Source organism: Sapajus apella, unplaced genomic scaffold (assembly GCF_009761245.1).
Source record: "Sapajus apella isolate SASKATOON/1434 unplaced genomic scaffold, GSC_monkey_1.0 scaffold123, whole genome shotgun sequence".
NCBI lineage: Eukaryota > Metazoa > Chordata > Mammalia > Primates > Cebidae > Sapajus > Sapajus apella.
This window is the reverse complement of record NW_022437063.1, coordinates 542032-566278: the sequence shown is the minus strand read 5'-3', so window position 1 is coordinate 566278 and position 24247 is coordinate 542032. Positions and strand designations below refer to the sequence as shown.

Sequence of the window (24247 nt, the reverse complement as noted above, 5' to 3'; positions counted from 1 at the left end):
CTCCCCAAAAGATCTGCCCCAACCTACAAAACCAACTCCTAGCCCACTGCCCTTCGCTAACACCCTTTTCGGCCTTAGCCCACCTCTACCCAGGTGAATACACAGCGATGTTGCTCACATAAAGCCTATTTGGGGAGTCCCTTCATTCAAAGAGCACTTTTTTAACATCAGCCTCCCAAGTATTACAGGTACCCACTACCCTGCTCAGCTTATTTTTGTATTTTTAGTAGAGACGATAAGGTTTCACCATGTTGGCCGGGCTGGTCTCAAACTCCTGACCTCAGGTGATCCACCCACGTTGGCCTCTCAGATCTGCTGGGATTACAGGCATAAGCCATTGTGTCCAGGCTAAAAATAAAAATTACAGTGAGGGAGGAGACTCTTAATCACCCTTAGGCATCTAAGACCATCCCCCACCTTGACTTCCACACTGCATTTCAATAGAAGTAAAGGCTGGCTGACTAGGCGCCAGCTTAATGCCCTCCTATAGATGCAGGCATGGTGTGGAGAAATCTTTCTGGAAGGCACTGTTTTTACTTAAACAAGGTCAAACCCCTACGTAAGTCACTGTACCCCATGCCCACTCCATGGCCCAAGACCCTTTCACATGTAAATTCTAGAGTTATAAGCCTTTAAAACTTCAGGGACTTTCTCTGCGAGCTCAAGCGTGGCTGTTAGGCAGCTCTGCCGCCTTGCTGCTGGCTGAGCAAATCACCCCTTCCTTCCCAGTTCGGTGTTCGAGAGGTTTGTTTCCCAGCTTTTTCCTGCTCCAGTAAGACTGACAAAACAGACTCCTTGAAGCAATAAGATATCGAATTTCAACCTGATTCTGGAATCACATCACACGCTCTCTGAGGGCTGCCAACTAAGAAGCTTCATCCACATAACAACCTTGGCTTCCACAACGCTCTTATCTTAAGCATTCTTTCTACTGACGACTTAAGTGTTTAGACGGAGCTTAACTCTGTCAGCCAATTGCCAATCAAGAAATCTCTGAACCCACTTGTGACCTGAAGCCCCTCCCCAAGATATCCCACCTTTTTAGACTGAAGCAACATACACCTTCCAGGTATTGACTTCTGTCTTTGCTTGTAACACCTGTCTCCCTAAAATGTCTAAAACCAAACTATAACCCGACCACTTCAGGCACACCTTCTCAGGGCCTCTTTTTTAAATTTTTTTTTTTAAAGACAGGGTTTCACCGTATTGGTCAGACTGGTCTTGAACTCCTGATCTCAGGTTATCCTCCCATCTTGGCCTCCAAAGTGTTTGGATGACAGGCGTGAGCCGCCCCGCCCGGTCCTCAGGGCCTCTTGAGACTGTACTCTGGGCCCAGTCACTCTTCTTGGCCCAGAATAAACCTCTTTAAATATTTTACAGAATTAGCTCTCTCATCAAGTGTCAAAGACAACAGGTTTCACTTTGTATGGTTGCTCATAATAAAATAGTTCTAAGTATGACATATACTGTCTATATAGTGATGACTATAACACATGAGAAATAATATAACCAGGCCGGGCATAGTGGCTCACACCTGTGATCCCAGCACTTTGGGAGGCCGAGGCAGATGGATTGCTTGAGGTCAGGAGTTTGAGACCACCTGGCCAACATGGTGAAAACCTGTCTCTACTAAAAATACAAAAATTAGCCAGGTGTGATGGTGCACACCTGTAGTCACAGCTACTTGGGAGGCTGAGGCAGGAGAATCGCTTGAGGCCAGGAAGTGGAGGCTGAAGTGAGGCAAGATCACACCACTGCACTCCAACCTGGTCAACAGGGCAAGACTCCACCCCAATAAATAAATAGATAAATAAATAAAGTAAAATAGCATCACAACGCTGGGCATGGGGCACATTGACTCACACCCATAATTCCAGCACTTTCGGAGTCCGAGACAGGAGGATCACTTAAGGAGTCTGAGACCAGTCTGGGCAACAAAGCAAGACCACAACTTTACGAAAAGAAATTTTTAATTAGCTGGGTGTAGTGGTACACACCTAGTATACCTCCCAGCTTCTTGAGAGGCTGAGGCAGGAGGATCACTTGAACCTAGGCATTCAAGGCTGCAGTGAGCTATGATTGCACCACTGCACTCTAGCCTGGGTTACAGAGGAAAACTCTGAATCAATATATATTTATATTTTTAGTAGAGACGAGGATTCACTATGTTGGTCAGGCTAGTCTCAAACTCCTGATCTCGTGATCCACCAGCCTCAGCCTCCCAAAGAGCTGGGATTACAGGCATGAGCCACCACGCCTGGCTGAATGACCCAATTCTTAGGATCAACTTTCACTATACATCTCACCATGATCCAGGGATTTTTGCAATGATCCAGTCTATGAAGAAGATATTTCTTACCTAATTGCAATATTATATTGTTATTTACTGAATATTCACGGTGAGATCCTGCTGCCCCTGCCCACCTACGACCTGAGTTGTGCCTGTTCTTTGTCCTGCAAGATACATGTAACCTTAGGGAAATTACAGGTCAGGTGTAAATGAAGTGTGTGGAAAATGGAGGCAGTGGTTCTGCTCTGCATTGTGTACAGAAGGCTGAACACTTTTGCTGGAGTGGTTTTGTCCCCTTCTATGTGGTATAAGTCTAGTTTACATATTAATATTTAGTATTTTATTCCTACTGTGCAATAAACCTTTTCAGGAGCAATAAACTAAAACATCCCAGAAACCCATATTTAATTATAAATTAAGTTCTGAATTTCAATTTCTCTAAGTTGATTATGAACGTGAAACTTCCATAAAATGTCAACCTTTACCTTCCATCATGGAGGTGAAAGATAAATCACCAACCTCAAACGAGATAACTCAATTCTGATTCAGAAGCATCACATCTATCAAAACTTAGTAATTATTTTAAGACTACACCTGAAATCAAAATGTGGATCTGCAGAAGTGGATTTACATATCGCCCTGTGAATCATGACTCTTCACTTAGATCAAATTACTTTTTCTTCAGAAAAGTACTTCAGTGTGACAGTATTAATAACACGTTTTTCTGGCTGAGCGAGGTGGCTCACGCCTGTAATCCCAGCACTTTGGGAGACTGAGGTGGGCGAATCAATTGAGCCCAGGAGTTCGAGCCTGGACAACATGGGGCAATTCTGTCTCTACTAAAAATCCAAAAATTAGCCGGGTATGGTGGTGCATGCCTGTAATCTCAGCTGCTTGGGGAAACTGAGGCTGGAGGATCACTTGAACCCTGGAGGGGGAGGCTGCTGTAAACTGAGATTGTGCCACTGTCTTCCAGTGTGGGCCACAGAGCGAGACGAGGCTCCATCTCAAAAAATAGGCCAGTGCAGTGCCTCACCCCTGTAATCCCAGCACTCTGGGAGGCCAAAGAGGGTGGATCAGCTGAGATCAGGAGTTCAAGACCAGCCTGGTCAACATGGTGAAACCCCATCTCCAGTCAACAGACAAAAATTAGCTAGGCATGGTGGCGCACATTCCGAATCCAAAAATAAGGAATTGAGAAGGGCCACGATTCTGCAGCATCCAAATCTGGTGAAGCAGTCACAGGAATCAAGAGTTCCTTCCTCCCCCGGGACGGGGGGGCCTGCGAGCGTCAACATGTGCCCGGTGCAGGCACTGCAGCACCGCCCCACCGGGTTCCGGCCCCAGGGCCCCTTCCGGGACGCCGGTGGTGCCTCTTTCCGGTCCTAACAGAGCCGGACTCAGGTGCCCCGCCCTCCCGGCATTCCCCGGGGTGGCCGCGGGCTGAGTGAGAAAAGCTCTGCCCCCATCACGCGCGCCTGCGTACAAGGTGGCAGCTCGGAACCACGGGCGCGGCCGTAGGCGCGCGCCCCGCCCCTCAAGCCCGCGCGCTCCTGCACTCGCCCCGCGGACGCGCAGTGCCTGCTCTGGAACCGGCTTGGGGCGGGCGGGGGGCCGGGAGGAGGGCGGGGCGGGGCGGCGGCGCCGGCGGGCGGGCCGCGGCGGGAGGGCAGGGCCGGCGGGCGGCGGCGGCGGCGCTGGAGTCGGCGCGGGTGCAAGCGCCATGGAGGCTGAGCGGGGCCCCGAGCGCCCGCCTGCGGAGCGCAGCAGCCCGGGCCCGACGCCGGAGGAGGGTGCGCCGTCCCTGGCCGAGTTCGTGGCGCTGCACGGCCCGGCGCTGCGCGCCTCGGGGGTGCCCGAGCGTTACTGGGGCCGTCTCCTGCACAAGCTGGAGCACGAGGTGCGGGGAAGGGCGGCGGGCACGTGCGGCGGCCGGGGTGGGAGCGCGGCGGGAGCCCGCGGCGCGGGGCAAGAAAGGGCGCTCCCGGGCGGCGGGAGCCTGGCCGAACCACCCCGACCGCGTCCTGGGCCGCTCTGGAGCGGCGTGGAGTTGGGGGCCGAGGAGTGACAGCAGGAGACTGGGATACCTGCGGCCCTGACCTGCCCGGGCCCGAGGCCGGCCCAAGGCTCCTCCACACACCCGAGCCTCACACAGCCCTGCTGGGAGTCAGATTCATCACCCCCACTTTACAGATGAGAACACTGCGGCTCCCAGAGTCCCTTCAGAGGGATTCTTTCAGCCGCTGCCTCAAAGGGACAACGGGAACGCCGTGAATTTGTGTAGCTGTAACTGTTGGGTTCACAGAATTCTGTGTTTTTGTTATTTGATTCGAGCCTCGGGTTCCCCTCATCTTGCAGATTAAAGAAAACAGACTGTGGGAGGTGGAGAACTCTAAAGAAAAATGGAAAAGGTTTAGGAGCCTCTAGGTTCTCTCCTTTTTTGTGAGGATGGCCCATTCTGCTCGCCTGCCTGCTCCACACCAAAGCGTTTCTTACTGTCCTGGGGGGTGGTGAGCCCTGGATTTTGCTTACGTGCCCAGGGGCTGAAGCTACAGCACCTTCCTGGGCCGGCTGGCGGAGGGCGTCTTTAGCTGGGACCAGGCATCTCCTCCAGGTGTCACCTCCCTGACTGAGATGAGCCAAGTGTCGCAGGTGATGAAGTGGAACCCCAGAGCCAAAAACAGGGACCCGGGCCGGGAACCAGAAGTCCCTGAGCCTGGCTGCTGGCCAGACCCCACGGTCTCTGAGCCACTTTCTGTGTAACCCTAGTGGGACCAGGAACCTTCCTGCTGGAAACGTGCAGTGACACCTCCTCACACTACAGTGTAACAGTTTCCTCTGCCCTTCACTTCTGCCCTGCCTTCTGAGGACCGCTCTGGTCCCAAGCCTGCACTGGGTGGAAGGGACCCTGGTTTGTTCATGAGGACAAAAGGGTTCCCATATGCTGCATGGAAGGAGCACAGTGGGAATGACCAGCTCCTGCCCAGCCAGCCTCCACGGCGGCAAACCCTCCCTTGGCCAGTCATGCCCACCTGAGTCCTGTTCTTCAGGAAGAGGACGGTGAGACAGCACCTGACTCCCACCGTATTGGAGGGATGGGAGGTGGCGTGAGAAATACACCCAGCACACAGGGTGGTCCCACCTCGTCACGTCCCCTTGCCCAGGCAGCCCTGCCTGCTGTTGCCCTACTAAGGGGCAGCCAGTGTTTTTCCGTGACCCTCCCTAGCCATTAAGGGCAGAGCTGAGTCACGCTTTACCAGACACAAACTTGGAGCCCTTCCTGAGTGAAGCCTCCTGCTGCTGTTGGCCCAGGTGTGGGGGAGACTGAGCAGCAGCAGGACCACCTGCCAGCGCCATGGGCCCTTCCACCCCTCAGCCCTCCTGCGTCGCCTTAGGTCAGCTGCCCTGGAAAGGATGGGGAAACTGAAAAGGTGTTTTTAAAGTGTCTGCTCTTCTGTCTGCACAAGCTTCCCAGTTGCAAAACCGCTCCCCTTATCTCCTGGGGAGCTCTTCCAGTCCTGCCATGAAGGGGTTGTGGTTACCCCCATTTCACAGCTGGGGTGAAGCCAAGCCAGGCTTCAGGCAGTCTCTGTCCTCAGCCTCACACTGTCCCCTGGGGATTCGGAATACTGGGGTGGAAGCCTAAGGTCTTAGCCTCCCTCCAGTCCTAAACTGGAGAAAGCAGTAGCCTCCTTGGACCCACCTTGAGGGCAAAGGAGAACCGGATGCCCCTTGTCACAGGTGCCTTGTCTTCCGTGTGACCCCTGGTTTGCTCCACCCTGGGCTATCTGCCTCCAGCCTTCGCCCTTGATCTTCCCTCTGCCTGGAGTTCCTTTCCATCCTCACCACACAGCCTCATGTTTAAATCTTCCCCTTCTTCAAAGCTGGCCTCTGATTACGGTTCCTCATCCATGAGTCTTCCCAGGCCCTCCAGGCCCCAGAGCAATTTACCTGATACTCTTCAGGTGGCCTAGACCTTACTCGGCAGTCAGCTCCCTGGGCAAGGCCACGAGTGTCATCCTCATGCCACCACAGGGCAGGTCCTGCCCAGTGCGCAAAAGCTGCCTGCGCCTGAGGTGTTAGTTTCCAACTGCCGTTTTTGTTTTTGAGTGCAGTGACGCGATCTCGGCTCAATGCAACCTCCACCTCCCACGTTCAAGCGATTCTCCTGCCTCAGCCTCCCGAGTAGCTGGGATTGCAGGCGCCCGCCACCACACCCAGCTAATTTTTGTATTTTTAGTATAGACGGGGTTTCACCATGTTGATCAGGCTGGCCTCAAACTCCTGACCTCATGATCCTCCCGCCTGAGCCTCCCAAAGTGCTGGGATTACAGGCGTGAGTCACCACACCCAGCCTTTTCAACTGCCGTTTTTAATCCAGTACTGGGAACTAGGTTTTAGGGAGCAACTGGTCTCTGCTGAGCCCCCGCCGTGTGCCAGGACTTCGTGTACGCTGTTGATTTCATTCCATCTGTCCTGGAGGGTGGATGACACCCCCTCTGGCAAGTGAGGAAACTGAGTCTCAGAAGCGTAACAATGGCACCGTGTGCTTACAGAGCATTTGTTGTGGCCAAGCCCCACTCTGAGCTCCGGGTATGAGTCATCTAATTCTCCCAGGAGCCCTCAGAGGGAGGTTCTGTTAATCCCATTGTGTGGATGTGGAAACACGCAAGGGGTAGTTAAGTAACTTGTTCAAGGTCACTTGTCTAGGAAGTGCTGAAACCAAGATTTGAACCCATACTGCCTGGCTCCAGAATCTGCCCAGAAGCCCCCCTTGCCAGCTCGTGGCAGACAGTACGAAAGTGTGGCTGGGCCAGGGGCACCTGTGGTCCACATACACCAGAAAAAGTCACTTGCCTGCCTGACTGGCCACACAGGCAGGACCAAGGCGCTTGTCTTCCTGTCCTGCCTTGACCTGGACCTTCGCTTCCTGTTGGCCTTAATTGGGTGGGGCCAGGTTGGAGGAGGCTTCTCTGTGAGATGCCTCAGCTACCCTAGTGTTGAAGGGTTCTTGTGGGGAGGGGGGAAATAGGGTTGTCCCCCCTGGCCACCAAGATCCTGACTCCCATTGACCTCCACTGGGACTGGAGCCACCCTCTCTTATCTTTGGGGCCTCTCTTTCCCTGTAATTCAAGGGGGATGGACTAGAGATACCTCCAGTGAGTCCTCGCAGTCCCATCTTCGCACACAGTGTCCTGTGGGACAAAGGGCTCTGAATGACAGCTCAGGTGATGGTGGGTACATTAGGTCCCTGTTCTGACCCTGACGTCTCTAGGAGCTTCAGTCTCCCCGCCCATAAGACTGTGCAGTCGCATTAAACAGGTTTCACTCCTCTGAAGGAGGCATGTTTGTCCTTGCGGCCTGGGTGTGGCACGTTGGGTGGCTTTCTGGAGCGGAAGTCCCAGCCGGTGGTGAAGGCATTAGGGGTGGGGTCTCCTGCCTGCACCCCTGCTGACCCGAGCTCTGGCCCCCAGGTTTTCGATGCTGGGGAAGTGTTTGGGATCATGCAAGTGGAGGAAGTGGAAGAGGAGGAGGATGAAGCAGCCCAGGAGGTACGGAAGAGGCAGCCCAACCCCGGGAGCGAGCCGTGCTACAAGGTCATCGTGACCAGGGAGAGCGGGCTCCAGGCGGCTGACCCCAACAGGTAGGAGGCCGGCTGGGGATGTCACTATGACCTTCACTTGGTGAAAGGTGGGAGACGCAGTAACTGCAGACTCTCCTGGGCCCTTCACCACCACTGGATGCCTTCCTCAGGACAGCTTTGTGGTGAGCACATGTGGCCAGCGGTGTGTCCATCAGGGCTTCAGAGTAGTATCCATGGCAACATGGGACTTTGTTGTGGAGTCTGGGTGGACTGCGGCCTGGGAGCACCTCCCAGCAGTCTCACTGTCACAGTGGTCCTACTACAGGGGATTAGGAGTTCCAGTTTTGATCGAGGTTACCCTCCAGGTTGAGGGTCCAGATCAGCCTTACTCCTCCCTGGCCACAGCCCTTCCCCGGTCCTGCTGAATTGGAATCTAGAATGGGCCCCAGAACACCTGAGGACCTGAGACTCGGAGCAGGCCTGGCCTTGCCAAGGCCACAGGGTAGTTAGGGCAGAGCTGAGACTACCCCAGGCTTCCTGCCCCCAGGGACCAAGAGTGGCTATCCCTAGGACAGGCCTGCTGGGCCCCTGTGTCCATGCACAGCTCTTTGGGCAGGGGTCTGGTCTCTTCTGCAGAGCTTCTCCCGCGTCTTCCTCCAGCTGTGAGTGGGCAGTAGCAAGCCACCCCGAATATGGGCAGCCCAGCACCTCTAACCGTGCGTGCTCGGGTTCACCTTCCCCTTCAAGTTCAGTGAAGTGAGTTCTGTGGCTCTCAGGCCCAGGAGCAGGTGCCTTAGATGCAGTGGCTATCCTGGGAGCTCCCGGTTTCTCTCAGGCCTGCAGCCACATACCCCACTGCCAGCCATGTTTAGTGGGGGCCAGGCATCCAGGGTCTTGGAATTGGAAGCTGAGTGTTCATTCAGCCCCACGTGCTTCTGAGCCTTTCTGCTGCCAGGCCCTCGTCCCCCTGAATCTCCCCGATTGCCAGGCCCCAACAAACTCTCCATCCTCACCCCCATCCCTATCTGTGTACAGCACCCCTTGCTTCACTTGCCCAGGGTCACCCCGAAGGCCTGGCTCTGCCCTGCATCACATGCTCATCCACTCTAGCACAAGTGCAAGAGTAAACCCACTTAGGATGGGCCAACCAACAAATCTAATACAAGCACAATAAGATAAATACTCCTGAACTTGCTCCCAGCCTGAGAACTGGAATATTGGCCGTCCCTTTCATTTTAAAAGGAACAGAGCGGGGGTCTGCTTTGCCCATCAGGCACCTGTGTGTTGTGTGTTCAGTGCCTCCTGATCCAGCAGGGCTCTGGGAGGATTATGGTCAGCCCTGGCACGCTTCCCTTGGGAGCTGGGCTGCAGGGCTCCTGTGTGGGGACTGGAAGCCTCTCCCACAAAAAGTCCTTGGTGCTTGCAGAAGACCTGGCTGCACGGGTGAGCCCTGTGTGGCAGCCTCCGTGCCATCCGCCTGTGCTGGCCCCTGGCGTGTATGGCCTTTGCTTTTGTTGAGCAGCTGCACCGTGCCAGGCCTGCAGGCAGCAGGATGGGCAGCATGGTCAGGCATGGTGGCTCATGCCAGTAATCCCAGCACTTTGGAAGGCTGAGGCGGGTAGATCACCTGAGGTCAGGAGTTCAAGACCAGCCTGGCCAACATGAAGAAACCCCATCTCTACTAAAATACAAAATAAATCGGGCGTGGTGGTGGGTGCCTGTAATCCCAGCTACTCAGGAGGCTGAGACAGGAGAATCACATGAACCTGGAAGGCAGAGTTGCAGTGAGCCAAGATCACGTCATTGCACTCCAGCCTAGGTGACAGGTGAGACTGTCTTAAAAAAAAAAAAAAGGGGGCCAGGCGCGGTGGCTCAAACCTGTAATCCCAGCACTTTGGGAGGCCGAGGCGGGTGGATCACGAGGTCAAGAGATCAAGACCATCCTGGTCAACATGGTGAAACCGCGTCTCTACTAAAACTACAAAAAATTAGCTGGGCATGGTGGTGCGTGCCTGTAATCCCAGCTACTCAGGAGGCTGAGGCAGGAGAATTGCCTGAACCCAGGAGGCGGAGGATGCGGTGAGCCGAGATCGCGCCATTGCACTCCAGCCTGGGTAACAAGAGCGAAACTCCGTCTCAAAAAAAAAAAAAGGAAGGAAAATGGGCAGCATGGGCCTGATCCACAGTAGTCCAGGGTCCAGTTAAGGACTTCACACCAGTGACTACTGGTGTGTTTATTACGAGTGTTTAGTGGACGGTAGGTGTACTGTATATTTGGTCTCATCTGCTGCCGTGACAGTCTGGTGACAGGCAGTAGAGACCCCTGCTGCCCTGTTTGAGAAACTCGAAGAGGCAGAGGTGCTTGCTCAGGATTACACAGGGAGTGAGCAGCAGCGCCAGCCCCTGACCCAGGCCCCCTGGAGTCCAAAACTGGGCATAACTATGGCACCTGGTAGAGCAAATCTCAGGAAGCTCCAGTCCTGGTCCCAGCACAGCCCTGGGCCTCTTCCTCTCCCCGCCTCCCTTTGCACTGTGCATGCCCGGCAGCCTCATGGGTGGCCTGTGCCCGCAGCATCTTCCTCATCGACCACGCCTGGACGTGTCGCGTGGAGCATGCGCGCCAGCAGCTGCTGCAGGTGCCCGGGCTGCTGCACCGCATGGCCAACCTGATGGGCATTGAGTTCCATGGCGAGCTGCCCAGCGCGGAGGCTGTGGGCCTGGTGCTGGAGGAGATGTGGAAGTTCAACCAGACCTACCAGCTAGCCCACGGGGTGAGTGAGTAGCTGGGCCCCAGGCACAGGGAGGACGGGCATGGACACAGACCTCTGCTGCCCTGCGCCATCAGGGCGGGTGGGGGGCCGGCCAGAACAAGCCACTCACTTTCTCCTGTGGCTTACCAAGGAGCACACTGTGCTATGGACTCGGGTCCAGCTGATGTCCAAGCTCACGGGATGCAGCCCTCTGACTCCTAAACTAAAAGGGCCCAGATGACTCAGCCACCTCTTTCCTAGCTCTTCTGATCCTGTCACTCTCTTAAAAGCCCTCGACTGTTCCTCACCCACCACTGCTGGCCTCTCTGGACTCACCCCATGGTCCAGCCCCTTACCACTCTTAGTTTGGGGAAAGATACTTGCTTGTTTCTCATGATTTTAGCTTAGATGTCACCTCCTCCAGGGAGCCTTCCCTGAGCTCAAAGAGTACTCCCCCTCCCTCCATGCCCACAAACCCAGACACACCCCTACAGGTACTGAGCTGCGTGCCTTGTTTCCAAATGCCCTTTTACCATGAGTTGTCACCCTACATTATCCAGGCCTGGGTCTGGTCTGCAAAGACAGGGCTGCTGTCCCAGAGCCCCTAGCTTAGCTAAAAGGCCTGGGGTACATGTGAGAGGGCCTTTCTGAAGATCAGAGAGATGGCTGTGGGCTGATGGGTGGTCGATGTCTGGTTCCAGAAGGGAGTTCCCGTGGTGGGCGGGTGGGCGAGGGCTGCCGTGTGTACTCTGTCTGCAGACAGCCGAGGAGAAGATGCCAGTGTGGTACATCATGGATGAGTTCGGCTCGCGGATCCAGCACGCAGATGTGCCCAGCTCTGCCACGGCCCCCTTCTTCTACATGCCCCAGCAGGTGGCCTACACACTGCTGTGGCCCCTGAGGGACCTAGACACTGGCGGTAAGTCCAGCGCCCTCCCACCCTGGAGGACAGGCCTCGGCCCAGTGTCCTGTCATCCCGCTCTGATGGGGACACGTGTCTTGGCACAGAGGAGGTGACCCGGGACTTTGCCTACGGAGAGACAGATCCCCTGATGCGGAAGTGCATGCTGCTGCCCTGGGCCCCTGCCGACATGCTGGACCTCAGCTCCTGCACGCCCGAGCCACCCGCCGAGCACTACCAGGTGCAGCCCTCCTCCACCCCTGGCGTGTCTGCCTGGTAGCTTCCAGAATGTTCTCTGTCCAGACACCAAATGTTATCAAACACCAGCCAGGTGCTAGGCCCTGAGCCAGTTACTATGGGAGGCGTAGAGAGTTTTGGGAGCCTCTGAGAGACGAAGGGCTCAGAGAGTGAACACAGCCTGCCTGTGGCTACACAGCTGGGGCTCCAGATCGCAAGATGCCTGGTGAGGATGGTGCTGGTCTAAGTTGGTGGTAATTGAACCAACTATGCCCAAAACAAGGTCAGTCTTATTGGTCCAAAGAGTACTTACAAGCCTCTGTCCTCAGAGGGTCCATGCCACTCCCTCGGGAAGGAGGGGGCTGTGCAGGTGGTCTTGGCTGTGAACCCTGCTCGGCCTGTGTCCTCATCTCACAAAGGCACAGGAACACCCAGTGTTCATACATCACATGCCTTTTTCACTCAGCAGGCCTGCAAGTTACTGTCTTGGTCACTTATTGATAACAAAGGTGCTTTTAGTCTCGGTCAGGGCCCCGTGGGACCCATCTGGCCCACTCAGAAGTGCCTGGCTGGAGGTTGGAGCTCATCCAGGCCCCATACGAGGAGGCTGGCAGGTTAAGGAGCCAGGGTTGGCAAGCCCCCAGTGCTGGGGGAGGAAGAGGAATGTAGCCACCTCCAGAACCAGGCAGGGTTGGGTAGGGGGTTCCTGACCCCTGACCCCTCTCTCCTCCTTCCCCTGCCCTCTGATCTGCTGCTGCTTCCATAGGCTTGGACCAGCCCACAAGGGAGCCTGTGCTTAGTACTTTGTGGGGGGGATTACTCTTCCTTACAAGTTTACAGTTCTGTTTTTATCTTCATCTTACTGAGGATGAGGAAATTGAGACACAGAGAGGTTAAGTCACTTGCCAAGGGTGGAAGAGCTTGAGTCCAGAACCAAGGGGACCTGGTGGCTTGTGGGCTGAGGCTACAGGCTTGCCCCACAGGGACTGAAGTTGCCATTCTTGCACACCAGGCACTAAGTGCCTCACAGGGTTTCGGGAAGGGTTAGATGAGTTGGCTCACGTGAGAGTGGGTGTGCAGAGTGGTGGTACGTTTGTGTGGGCACTGCCAACTGCAGGGGTGGGCTGTTGGGGGGCCTCCTGGCACTTTCAGTGTAAGTCAGTGGCGATTGAACCAACCTTGCCAAAAAGAAGGAGATCAGTCTTATTGGTTCAAAGGCTGTTTATGAGCCTCCTGGAGCCCCTGCACCAGGAAGGTGCTTAGTACACATTTACCTGAAAATGCTTTTGTGAACGCAGCTGGAGGGAGAAACACTTCCTGGTCTTGGGGTTCTTTGTTAATGGAACATGAACTGGAGTTCATCTTTTTCCTTGGGAACCTCTGTGTTGACCAGAAAGAGGAGGAGATACAAGGCCAGGCATCCCTGTTTTTTCTCATTTGACCCTTCACAGTCGGGTCTGTGCTCTGGGCCCGGGGTTGCCTATGTCCATTAGCTGTGGCTGGGTAACAAGTAACTCCAAAACTTAGCACCTTAAAACAGCATACATTTATTATCTCACATGATTTCTGTGGGGCAGGAGTTCAGGACTGGCTCAGCAGGGTGCCTCTGGCCTCAAGTCTCCCTCGAGACACAGGCTGCCTGTCGGGCTGCGGACCTGCTTCCACATGGCATGTGCGCGTGCCTGCTGTGTGGGTGCTGGCTGTTGGCAGGAGGCAAGGCTCCCTGCCTTGTGGGCCTCTCCATAGGGACGCTCAGGTGTCCCCAGGACGTGGCACCTGACTTCTCTCAGAGCAGCTGATCCCAGGGAAAGAGCAAAGAGGAAGCCTCGGGCTTCATGGCCTCATCACAGAAGCAACCCTGTTTCTTCCACCTTTTTCCTGCTAATTGGAAGCAATTCCTTAGGTCCCTCCCACCCTCAGAGATGGACGCAACTCTGCCTTTGGAAGAGAGTGTCAAAGTTTGAGGGCATGTCTTAATCGTTTTTTTAAAATTGTTTTAAAGAGATGTGGTGTTGCTTTTTCCCAGGCTAGAGTGCAGTGGCACAACCATGGCTAACTGCTGCCTCTAATTCCTGGGCTCAGGCAATCCTCCTGCCTCAGCCTCCTGAGTAGCTGGGATTCTAGGCAACCGCCACCAAACCCTGCTAATTATTTAATTGTTCTGTAGGGATGGGATCTCACTATGTTGCCCAGGCTGGTCCTACATTCCTTGGCTCAGGCAGTCCTCCACCTCAGCTTCCCAAAGTGCAGGGATTACTGGCTTCAGCCACCATGTGCAGACACATGGGCATGTGTTAAATTGTCACACTGCTGAAGCTCAGGACAGGTCTCAGGGCTCCTAGAACCAAGCAGCTCCTCCCAGGAGGGTTTTGCCACCCTCTCACCCCCAGTGATTTCCAGGTAGCATTGAGAAGATGTGCAGCAATGTTTACCTTGTTCTTTTGACACCGAACCAGGACTGTTCGGTACATGAGGGCCCTGGAGCCCCGGAATCCCGGGGTGAAGGGGTGGTTAGAGGCTTTGGGGTATTGGGAGTAAGGGGCTGCCATTTGATGGCCTGTGAGGCCACAGAACTTGGCTCCGGGCAGGGAGATTTGTGTCCCCTCCCTCTCTTCCTTTTTTCTTGGAGACGGAGTCTCACTCTGTGGCCCAGGTTAGGGTACAGTGGTGTGATCTCAGCTCACTGCAACCTCCACATCCCGGGTTCAAGCGATTCTCCTGCCTTGGCCTCCCAAGTAGCTGGGATTATCGCCATATGCCACCACACCTGGCTAATTTTTGTATTCTTAGTAGAGACAGGGTTTCACCATGTTGGCCAGGCTGGTCTCAAACTCCTGATATCATGTAATCCACCTGCCTTAGCTTCCCAAAGTACTGAGATTACAGGCATGAGCCACGGCGCCGACCTGTCCCTCCCTTCCTTAAGCTCATCTCTACCTCTGGTGTGTTTCCTTCTAGGCCATTCTGAAGGAAAACAACGAGAAGCTGCCACTTGCCATCAGCCCAGTGGTGTACCCTGACGACCACGTCTTCAAGTACGTAGCCCCCTTTGCTTGGGCTGGGACTTGTCCTCAGTCCCTGCCTCCCAGGCTTCATGGTTCCCACAGCCCCAGAACATGGGTGCCCAGTAAGTCAGCTGCATCCTGTCTGGGCACAGCAGGGATGAGTGCAGGGAGTGGAGCCCTTAGGATCCAGGGAAAATGCTGCAGGAAGTGCAAGAGTGAGCAGGGTTTTCTGGAGTTTTGTTTTTTTTTTTTAGACAGAATCTCCCTCTGTCACCCAGGCTGGAGTGAGAGGCGTGTTCTTGGCTCACTGCAACCTCTGCCTCCCGGGTTTCAAGCCATTCTCCTGCCTCACCCATGAGGCCAGGTGCACTGCCTCATGCCCATAATCCCAGCACTTTAGGAGGCCAAGGTGCGTGGATCACTTGAGGTCAGAGGTCAACATCAGCTTGGCCAACATGGTGAAACCCTATCTCTACTAAAAATACAAAAAGATGATAGTGGTGGGTGCCTGTAATCCCAGCTACTCAGGAGGCTGAGGCAGAAGAATCGTTTGAAATCTGGGAGGCAGAGGCTGCAGTGAGGGGAGATCAGGCCACTGCAGTCATGCCTGGGCGACAGAGTGAGACTCCTTTAAAAAAAAATAATAAAATCACCCTTGAAAGTTAAAAATAGAAAATGCTGGCAGTGGGTGAAAGGCCCCCTGGAGAGGAGCATTGGCCACCACTGGTCCCATCCCACCCCTGTCCTCTGGGTACCATGGGGTCACGTTACCAACTCTGCATGTCATGGGGCCGCTCCAGTTACCCGGATGTGCTCATTCAGTCCTGGAAACCGACACACAACCAGGCCCATGCATGCCAGGAGGGAGCCTTTGCTGGCCATGAACATGCTGGGCACCTAGAACAGGCACCTGGGCTGCCAGGAGGGCCCTTCCCAGGAGTCTGCAGGTGTGGCTGCTGAGTTAAGGAAGGCCAGGCCCCTAGGTTCAGGCTGGACCCCTCGCGGAAGCAGTCACAGGTGAGGACGCAGAGATGCAGAGCAGGTTCCGCCTCAGCCTTCCCAGGAGCCCCTCCATGAAGCTCCCAGACACTGCCCTTGGCTGCCCAAACCTGACCCAGACAGAAACAGGCAGGCTGTTCCACTCTGCCCCCTCCACCAGGCCCAGGGGCTTTCCTCCCTGCTGGCCTCTGCCCCAGCCGGGCAGCCCAGGGGCTCTTGCTGAGATGTGAATCTGGTGGGGACCTGACAGGGGCCTGGGTCCCTCCACCTACTCCAGAGCAGAGGCCTCACCGAGGCCCTTGGTGTGTCCGTGTGAGATTGGTGGCCCCAGTCTCATCCTCTTTTTTTTTCCACGTGAGGCGAAAGAACTAGCACATAATAAACACCCAAATTATGCCATTTAATTTTAACAACAAATGCGAGGTAGACTGCATGGTCCAGCCCTGCAGGTGAGGAGCCAGGTGTCGAAAGGGTACGGAATGCCCCCCTCCCTCGGCACGTTGGAGGGAGTGGGGTCTGAACCCGGCTGTCCAACATCGTGACTCGAGCCTAGGACTCACCTCGGTCTCATTAGCTTCAGAACAGGGAGGGGAATCCCCGAGCCAGCGCTGGTGCTCCATCCAGTCCTGCTTGGACACATGAGGGCCGGGGTCACCCAGCTCAGGCTGTCCTCGCAGGGTCTACACGGACATGCAACAGGTGGTCAGCAGCCTCACCCACCCGCGCTTCACCCTCACGCAGAGCGAGGCAGACGCCGACATCCTCTTCAACTTCTCACACTTCAAGGACTACAGGTGAGGGCACTCTCGCCGGCAGGGGCTCTCCCAGTCAGGGCCTCTAGGCATTGCCGGCCTCCGAGTCTCAGCCTCCCCTTAAGCTGGTGCACCTGCCTCCCCCCTGCAGGAAACTCAGCCAGGAGAGGCCGGGCGTGCTGCTGAACCAGTTCCCCTGCGAGAACCTGCTGACTGTCAAGGACTGCCTGGCCTCCATCGCGCGCCGGGCAGGCGGCCCCGAGGGCCCACCCTGGCTGCCCCGGACCTTCAACCTGCGCACTGAGCTGCCCCAGTTTGTCAGCTACTTCCAGCAGCGGGAAAGGGGGTAAGCCTCAAACACGGCGTGGGTGCGCTCCATGGCCCTTTCCCCCAGCCCATCTGTGTCCGCCTGCTCCTCCATGAGCACCCACTGTGGAAACTGTGGAGCAGGAGCCAACCCGTGGGTCTGGAACGTCACAGCCGGCCTCGTGGTCTGCAGGAGCTCTCCACTGCAGCACAGCCCCCCGGGCTCTAGCAAACCTCTCCTTGTTTCCCAAATCCTGGCCTGTGACAGCTCCTCTCTGGCATGCCCTCAGCTCCCGAAGAGATGTGGGTTGCCCTCTTCTGCCACTGGGTCCTGGGGAGGCACCATCTGAACACAGGCCCAGGCACCACCCAGACGGTCCTTCTGCTCCCCAGGGGCGAGGACAACCACTGGATCTGCAAGCCCTGGAACCTGGCACGCAGCCTGGACACCCATGTCACCAAGAACCTGCACAGCATCATCCGGCACCGAGAGAGCACCCCCAAGGTGGGTCCTGCAGCCCAGGGCCCTGGCTGGACAGCGAGAGATGGGACAAAGGGGACCAAGTGCCATGGTCCTCACAGATAGGTCCAGGCTGGGCAGGGTGGCTCACACCTGTAATCTCAGCACTTTGGGGAGCTGAGGGGGATCGCTTGAGTCCAGAGGTTTGAAACGTACCTGGGCAACACAGGGAGACCTTGTTTCTACAAGGAAATAAAACTAAATTAGCCAGGCATGTTGGCATGCCCCTGTAGTCCCAGCTACTCAGGAGGCTAAGACAGGAAGATCACTTGAGCCCGGGAAGTTGAGGCTGCAGTGAGCTATGATCACGCTACTGCACTCCACCCTGGGCAACAAAGCAAGACCTTGTCTTTAAAAAAAGAACTGTCCTGGGTGCTTCTGATCTCAAAAACCCTAGCAACTAGTATGCCAGGTATGGCTGCCCTGCAGGGTGAGGTAGCCACGCCTGGACAGGGAGCCTTTCGAGCCATGGTAAAGAGTTGTAGTGAGGGGACATCCAGAGGCAGTATTGGGGTTGCAGGACACGGGATCCACTTGGGGTGTGTACATGGTCAGAGGCTGGTGGGAAACGCATCACAGGGACAGTTGTCATGCAGAGTTCAGGCTGTGGGATGAGGGTGGATGGGTGAGAATTTATATTCCATTTCCATTAAAAATGAATGTAAAGACTTTGCTGTGGCTGCGGCGGCTCACGCCTGTAATCCCAGCACTTTGGGAGGCCGAGGCAGGCAGATCACCTGAGATCAGGAGTTTGAAAGCAGCCTGGCCAACATGAAGAAACCCTGTCTCTACTAAAAATACAGAAATTAGCTGGGTGGTGGTGGGCTCTGATAATCCCAGCTATGCGGGAGCCTGAGGCAAGAGAATCACTTGAACCCAAGAGGTGGAGTTTGCGATGAGCAGAGATCGTGCCACTGCACTCCAGCCTGGACAGCAGAGCCAAACTCTGTCTCAAAAACAAACAACAACAAAAAAGAACCAGACTTTGCGGCAACCTAGGCAGGTTGGAAAGGCAAAAGGAGGAGTAGAGTGCAGCCAGGCTTGTGCCCCTCATGGCTTTGTGTGCTTGGGAGCCCCCCGGGGCTCTGTCCTGGCCCAGGGGAGGGGAGGTGAGGGCTGAGCTTGCGCCTGTGTCCTCCAGGTTGTGTCCAAGTACATCGAAAGTCCCGTGTTGTTCCTTCGAGAAGACGTGGGAAAGGTCAAGTTCGACATCCGCTACATCGTGCTGCTGCGCTCGGTGAAGCCCCTGCGGCTGTTCGTGTATGACGTGTTCTGGCTGCGGTTCTCCAACCGGTAAGGGGAGGGCTGGCCAGGTCCAGGGTCGGGGAGCTGGGGGACCGGGTGGAGGTAGTGGGTGGGCGATGGGCCCTTTTTGGAATCAGAAGGCGTTGATGGCACTCGCCCTCCGTCACCTACCCAGTGAGTGGCCCTTGGAACCCATCTCCCTTGGTGGTTGTTGGTGGTGACTTGCCCTGCCCGCCTCAGAGTCCTGGCATCACCCACAGTGATGGATGTGAACATTCTTGGTGAAATGGGTACCAATGTGAGAACCAGGTGCCGTTTTTATGGACCTGCGGAGACTTCCCAGCATCTCACTCACCTCCGCCCCAGCTCGGTGGGGCCGGGGGGCTCCCCCACCCGCACAGACGAGGGAATAGGCTCCTGCCCCAAGCCCTGAGCCCCTAGCTGGGAAGGCTGAGTGGGCGGTGCCTCCCTCACAAGGACAAGGCCAGCTCAGCAACCCATACATGTGTCCGCGTGCTTGTCCTCCAGGGCCTTTGCACTCAATGACCTGGATGACTACGAGAAGCACTTCACGGTCATGAACTACGACCCGGATGTGGTGCTGAAGCAGGTAGGGCCTGAGGAAGCCGTAAAGCAGATTCACGTGGAGGCCAGTGCAGACCCAGACCCTGCCCCGCCCACACTTCCTCCTGGGAGGACCGGCCCCCTGGGCCTGTCCCAGGAGCTGCCTCCTGAGTTCCTGCTATGGAAGGCGATCGTTAGCACTGCCATGATGAGCTGGGCTGGGTTCTGTGTTGTCTCAGGTAGGCCTCCCCATGGTGCGGAGGGGCACTCTGTGTTTGCAACGACACGGATGCAGGTGGGGATGGGTCCAGCAGCAGGCTGAGACGGTGGGTTCCCAGCCGGGCTTACTCCTCACCGCCGCTTCAACCAGAAAAGCAGCCAGGGCAGGCGGAAAAGCACAGAGATTCATGCCGAGAGGCCCCACCTGGTCCGGCTACCTGCCGGCCTGTGACCCTGCTGGCCTGTGACCCTACCTGGGTCCCCGGCCTCCCGTGTTCCCTGAGGCACAGGCTGAGCACTGCCCCGTGCCGCCAGCACTCAGTAAATGGCAGCTGCAACATCTGAGCGCCTGGAGCTCAGGGGCATCTGGAAAAAGGCCCTTCCAAGGTAGGGGCGAGAAACTAGAACTGGCCAGCCAGAGCACCTGGGCCAGGTAGACACAGTCTGCACAGAAGCGAGAGGCCAGCTCTGGGTATGGGAAGGAAGGAAGTCCCGGAAGTCTTCTCTGAGCTGGCAGGTTATGAGTGTTTCAGATGCATAAAACACCTACCCTACCCTGCTTGTCACCAGCCCACAGGTGCGTGGACTCCCCCTGCACCCAGCCCCAGCCTTCCCCTGCTCCTGAAGGTGTGGCTGTCATTCCCAGCCCCGTGTTGATTCTTTTCAGCATGAGTATGTCCCTGACCATTCAAGCTGCTGTTTTGGCTATTTAGGTTTTGTGTTTTGTTTTGTTTTGAGAGGCAGGATCTCACTGTGTCACCCAGGCTGGAATGCAGAGATGTGATCTCAGTTCACTGCCATCTCAGTCTCCTGGGCTCAAGCGATCCTCCTGCCTCAGCCCCCCGAGTGGCTGGAACTTTTTTTTTTTTGTATTTTTGGTAGAGACAAGGTTTTGCCATGTTGCCCAGGCTTGTCTCAGACTCCTGGACGCAAGGAATCTGCCTGCCTCAGCCTCCCAAAGGGCTGGGATTACAGGCGTGAACCACAGGCCCGGCCCTACTTAGGTTTTTATATAAATACATCTTATGGAACAGATCTTTCTGTAGCTTGCTTTGTTGGCTGAGTGGCTTGTTTTGAGGTTCAGGGTTGCTGCTGAGCGTGGCTGCAGACCGTTATCCAAGGTCTTCACTAATGATAAACCATGACGCGGGAACATGTGTGGAGGCACCACCGGGCTGTGTCCGTGTCCGAGGAGTCCTCTGGGAGGACTTGGAGAAAGGGCCCTGCCGTGCCGTGGTGCGCAGTACCAGCACACATTCCGCACAGGGGCCGAGTGGTCCTGTCGCCCTGCTCCCCTTACCCTTACCTGCGTTGACGCCTTCTCACACAGCAGGGCCCCGAGATATGGTTGGAAGTCACCCTCAGGGTCTCGAGTCCCTCCCTTCTGTACTGTGGGGGTCATCCCAAGAGTCCTCTCCTGGAGCCCTGTTCCTGGGGGTGTGTGTCCAGCACAGCGTGGATGGAAGGCTTCCATAGGGGCCTATCCTGGCTTGTCCTTTTCTGGGTGAAACCTGAGCCAACTACCACCTTCCTCGGGTGTGTTTTGGGTAAAGTGCATCCCTCAAGCACTCTGAGCCGGCATCGAGCCGCAGAACAGGTGGGCCCTGCGTCAGAGTCTGAGCTTGGCCTCCTCTGTGCCGTACCAAGCTGAGTGTGAGGGTGGGTGCCACCCCAGGGCCTGCAGTTTCTGGAGCCCTGGACATTCTGTGTCTTGTGTGAGCCTCAAAGCAGCCTGGCAAAGTCAGTTTACTGCGCAGGGCACATTTTTCCATTTCACAGAGGAGGAAACAGGCTCAGAGAAGTTAATCCATTTGTCCAGAGTCACACAGTAAGACCCAGAGCTAGACTCCATCTCCTGCCTCCTGTTAGTATGCTGAGGGGCTGGGGCCGGTTGCTTGCTCCTGGAACCCCCACCCCAGTATCAGAAGCTCCCGGTCCAGTCAGTGGCAGGCTCCCCGCTCCCAGCCCAGCGGTAGCCTTGGCAGAGCATGATGGGCCGTGTGTCAATTGCAGGTGCACTGTGAAGATTTCATCCCCGAGTTTGAGAAGCAATACCCAGGATTTCTCTGGACGGACGTCCAGGTAAGTGCTGTCCTGCACACCACCTCAGGCCGGTGGGGCGGGTCCCAGGCTGGGGGCCTGCAGGAGCTGCCTCCCTCCTTCTCGGCTGGCATGGGCTGGGAGGGGCCTTTGTCCCCTGCAGTTGATCCTTCTCCAGAGGCTGTCGAGACAGCGTGGGTTCCCTTCCTGTCCACCCTGGGCCTTTGTGGGTGCTCCTGAGAGGGAGGGAGTGACCTGCAGGGGCATGTGGGGCACCCCTGGGACAGCCAGAGGGTGGTAGCACTGCCTGCCCCCGAATCCCAGGTGTTTGGAGTGTGGGCTGGGCCCCTACTTCCGACAGCAGCATTCTGGGTGCTGTGTTGAGCTCCTTGGGGTAGTGGGGAGCAACGGGGGTCTGAGGCAGGAGACGGGCAGATTTTCGGAAGGTGGGTGCCAGAAGTAAGAGGGCAGGTGTTGGGTGGAGGTGGCCTTGGTGAGGTCTACAGACATGAAGATACGGGAGGGGGCGACTTGGGCCATGTGGGGCCTGGGGCTCAGGCAGGGGCAGCAAACCCCCTCTATTGAGAGGCTGCTCTGAGCAGGCCTCATAACTCAGCCTCCTCCATCCCCAGGCTGAGATCTTTCAGGCCTTCACGGAGCTGTTCCAGGTGGCCTGTGCCAAGCCACCTCCCCTGGGCCTCTGCGACTACCCCTCATCCCGGGCCATGTATGCCGTTGACCTCATGCTGAAGTGGGACAGCCGTCCAGATGGTAAGAGGGGCTCCCCATCTCCTGATCCAAACCGCCAGGCACCCCCTCCGCCAGCCAGCCGTGTACCTGGAGAAGGCAGGGGCCGGCCCCAGGCTGTCTTCTGGCTTGAACAGGCCAGAAATCAGGGTTGGGGAAAGCCGAGGCTCGGCCCACAGGGAAGGGAAGTACCTGCTGTGCAGGTAAAGAGGGGAGGGGCTGTGAGTTGGGCCTCGGTGTCAGGGTGAGCTCACAGGACAGGAGGCCTGCGGGAAAGGCACCCTGATCATCCCGACCCACACCCCCCAGCCATCCCTCCTCTGCTTTTTTTTTTTAACTAAACTGAACATCCAAGCTTAAAGGGACAGACTCATCTTAGGGCTAGAGGCAGCCCTGGGCTTTCCTAGAGAAGCAGACATCTAGAGACCCCAGTTGCCCAGTTCCAGGCCCGGCTCTGCACTGCCCGTCCCCTGGGAATCAGAGCTCAGTCCGTGGCCTCCCCAGCGTTTGCTGGGTCCCAGGCCACTGCCCTTGCAGGAGCAGAGGCCGACGAGCCTTCACGCTCTGCCGCACTGTTTGTTGTCAGGAAAGCGGGTGATGCAGCCGCAGATCCTGGAGGTGAACTTCAACCCTGACTGCGAACGAGCCTGCAGGTACCACCCCACCTTCTTCAACGATGTCTTCAGCACCTTGTTTCTGGACCAGCCCGGTGGCTGCCACGTCACCTGCCTTGTCTAGACACTCACCGTCCTGTGCTTGGGGCAGGATTCCAACCTCAGTTCTCTGAGCTGCTTTTGCAAAGGCCCCCACACCGGTCCTGGGCACAGCCTCAGCCCCAGGCCTCTGTCCTCCTGAGCCCCGCTCCCAGCCTCAGAGTCCGGGAGCACAGCGTCCTCCACCCCACTGTGGGTCAAAGCAGGACAGGATGGTGTCCCCAGGGCTGAGGACTGCCCCAGGCCCTGTCCTTACCCCTCAGCACCATCCGTGCACTGATGAGTCTCTGGCTTAGCCAAGGCCTTCATTCCTGGCATGGAGAGTTTGTTCCCAGCTGCTTTTCCGTGGGTGCTGGGGGAAGGGTTACATGGAGCGAGATAAGGTGTCCTCAGGAGCAGGGTTCCACAGGGAAGCGTTTGGGAGCCCTGTGTCACATGGGGCAGGCGGATTTCACTTCCAGGGTCTCTGCTCTGATGCAACAGGATGCTCCTGGGACGGGCGTGGGCCCCACACTACACCCACAGGGCTCTATGTGACAAGTGTCCAGGAACAGCCTGAGACCACCACCCGGCAGGCCTGCCTTGTCCCCATCCAGCTCACCCAGAACCTTCACCAGCAAATTTCCCCACTGAGGCCCCAGCAGGAGCCGCCATTTCCTTTTCCATTTGCTGAGGGTCACAGACCCCGACAGGGAAGTCAGTCCCTGTCTTCCCTGGGGCTGCCCTGCTTCCTGGGCACTCCTTGGGGTCCCGCCCTCGTCTGAGATGGGCCAGGATCCTCCAGCGATGGGGTCCTGGGGCTGGGGCTGATGGCAGATGGCAGAGCTCGAGGCTGAAAAGAATTCCAAGGAGACCTTTGGGTTCAAGTCAGATGTACCTACCAGGATCTGCAGTCAAAATGTTGGCTTTTTCTTATTTTTTAATCTATGGGAGAAAAATGTAAAATTCCAGTTCTTTTCTAATTGTGTTCCTGAAATTGGGAGTCAGCTGCCAGCGTTTTTGTTTGGCTACAGTGTGCCTTGGCCCAGCTCACGGGCAGTGGGTGGGCCTAACTCCCCAGGCAGGTGGGAGCTGCTTCCAGAACCTTCCAGTGCACAGGAGGGTGGGGCTAGGCATGGCGGTGTCTCCTCTTTGAAATTAAGAACAACCTTTCTTGTAGCAAAGCTGCACCCAATGATGGTGCCCTCCCAGTGTTGTCTGGGCCCCTATTTACAAGCACGCCTTGCCCTTCCTCGAGGGAGCCACACTCTAGCCCCTGGGGGGCCTGTTGCAGGGGCAGGGTGGGCCCATCGCCCTTGGTGGCTCCTGGAGAGCTGCTGACATGCTGTTCCCTCACTTGGTTCGTGCTGCAATAAAGGCCATCTTCTCTCTCTCC

At 56.4% G+C, this 24247-nt stretch overlaps 1 protein-coding gene across 2 annotated transcripts; it reads left to right on the top strand.

The window, feature by feature from the left end:
- Positions 1–3962: 3962 nt before the first annotated feature.
- TTLL12 (tubulin tyrosine ligase like 12) lies at positions 3963–24247 on the top strand. Of its 2 annotated transcripts, none has more exons than XM_032261389.1 (14): positions 3963–4190; positions 7765–7934; positions 10447–10645; positions 11384–11543; positions 11633–11766; positions 14721–14797; positions 16444–16560; positions 16670–16864; positions 17218–17329; positions 18486–18637; positions 19118–19199; positions 21386–21454; positions 22045–22183; positions 22746–24247. In XM_032261389.1, exons 1-14 carry the CDS (start codon positions 4014–4016, stop codon positions 22895–22897), a joined length of 1935 nt encoding a protein of 644 aa, XP_032117280.1. In that variant the 5' UTR covers positions 3963–4013; the 3' UTR covers positions 22898–24247. The 2 variants fall into 2 exon arrangements, with proteins under 2 accessions (XP_032117280.1, XP_032117281.1); XM_032261390.1 differs by lacking the exon at positions 3963–4190 and adding an exon at positions 4248–4560.

Coding starts and splice junctions, on each gene's coding strand:
- TTLL12 (XM_032261389.1), top strand. CDS start 4,014: ATGGAGGCTGAGCGGGGCCCCGAGCGCCCGCCTGCGGAGCGCAGCAGC. Junction 4,191..7,764: donor TGCACAAGCTGGAGCACGAG/GTGCGGGGAAGG, acceptor TCTGGCCCCCAG/GTTTTCGATGCTGGGGAAGT. Junction 17,330..18,485: donor ACCGAGAGAGCACCCCCAAG/GTGGGTCCTGCA, acceptor TGTGTCCTCCAG/GTTGTGTCCAAGTACATCGA.